At 45.2% G+C, this 1,400-nt stretch overlaps 1 protein-coding gene across 1 annotated transcript in view; it reads right to left on the reverse strand.

The window, feature by feature from the left end:
* Window positions 1-549, reverse strand: part of LOC102770846 (integrin alpha-M) — a gene marked incomplete at its 5' end in the record, with an annotated part of 15,022 nt that extends 14,473 nt beyond the window's left edge. The window contains one exon of the mRNA XM_006758966.2: window positions 444-549. Within this exon, the coding sequence (XP_006759029.2) occupies window positions 444-549 (106 nt within the window). The remainder of the gene's footprint in view (window positions 1-443) is intronic.
* Window positions 550-1,400: the final 851 nt, after the last annotated feature.

A 1,400-nucleotide genomic window follows, 5' to 3' on the forward strand; every position in this document is an offset into this window, starting at 1 on the left:
ACTGGCTAGAAATAGTAAAGAGAGTAAATACAAATTGGTAGATGCAGAATAGTCACGGTATGTAAAGTACAGCATAGAGAAATATAATAACTGTGTATGGTGCCAGTGGGTACTGGCACTATCAGGAAAGCCCTTTATAAAGTATATGATTGTCTAACCTCTATGCTGGTACATGCTGTACTCCAGAAACTAATACAAAATAACATTGAATGTAAACTGTAATTGGGAAAAGAAATGTTTAAACCCTCCTGATATAGGAACTGAGAGAAAGGAGTGCGGGAGATTTTTCATTATCACAGTCTTTGGGATTAACTATTTGGAATATAAATCAAGAAAAAAAAAATTTAAAAACACAAAGGAAATGTGGGGGTGGGGGGGGAGTTCTCAGGGATGCAATCTTAGAGGGAAAGCGCAGAGGCAGGGAGCTCCACAGTGGCCCTTACCGGGATCCCTCAATCTGGACCACGCTCTGCCCGAAGCTCCTCGCATTCTCTTGAAAGATCACGGGGTTTTCGGTGTCCAGGTTGAACCCATGACATAAGGCCAAGGCTGGAGGGAAAACAGAGGGTGACGGTCAGGAGGAGAGAAGGACATAGTGAAGGGAGCAGTTCGTCCTGCTCCATGCGTCTTCCTGTGGGATCCACCCCCACCCAGCACGGAGATGTGGGGCTCCCGCACGCAGCTCTGAGAGCCTGGGCCAGAGCTCAGCACCCTCTTCCCACCAAGGACCCGATAGTAACAATGTTAGGCTCTGTGGGCCCACAGGCAAGTAAAGTATACTATGTACTTACATCATGTATGTCATGTACTTATATGTATTATATAGGTAGGTACTCATACACAAGAGAGCAAATGCATTCCCACAGATTTTTCATTGAGGAGATTCAAAATATAATAATGGAGTACACTTTTTGTTATACAAATTTGCTAATGACACAAAGGGAATTCTTTGGGGGAGATGACATTTCTCACTTCACTGGGATTAAATTAGTGTTCCCGAGCATGAACCAATTATAAATGTCCATCTGCAACCCAAGGATCACAGGCCATACACGTCGGTGACGGAACCCTTGCCTTATGCCCATAGACCTCGGTGGCTGACTCATAGCCTAGCCCACCAATGTGGGGTGCTTCCTGCACCTCTCTGAGCCCCACCCTGCTGATTTGCCCAAGATCAAGTTCCCAAATCTCGGTTAGGCAATTTCCTTCCCATGCAACTCTCAAGCATTTCAATCCCAGTTTTTGGCTCCTTCACCACAAAACACAGGCATAAAAGAAAACAAACTTAAATCATTTGATCCATCCGTCATTCCACAAACATTTACACCTGGGCCCGTAGAAAAGGGAACTGCAGGCAAAGTGGTGGTGAGGTGGGATCCAAGAAGAAACACAATGAGCAG

Source organism: Myotis davidii, unplaced genomic scaffold, assembly GCF_000327345.1.
Source record: "Myotis davidii unplaced genomic scaffold, ASM32734v1 scaffold2396, whole genome shotgun sequence".
Taxonomy (NCBI): domain Eukaryota; kingdom Metazoa; phylum Chordata; class Mammalia; order Chiroptera; family Vespertilionidae; genus Myotis; species Myotis davidii.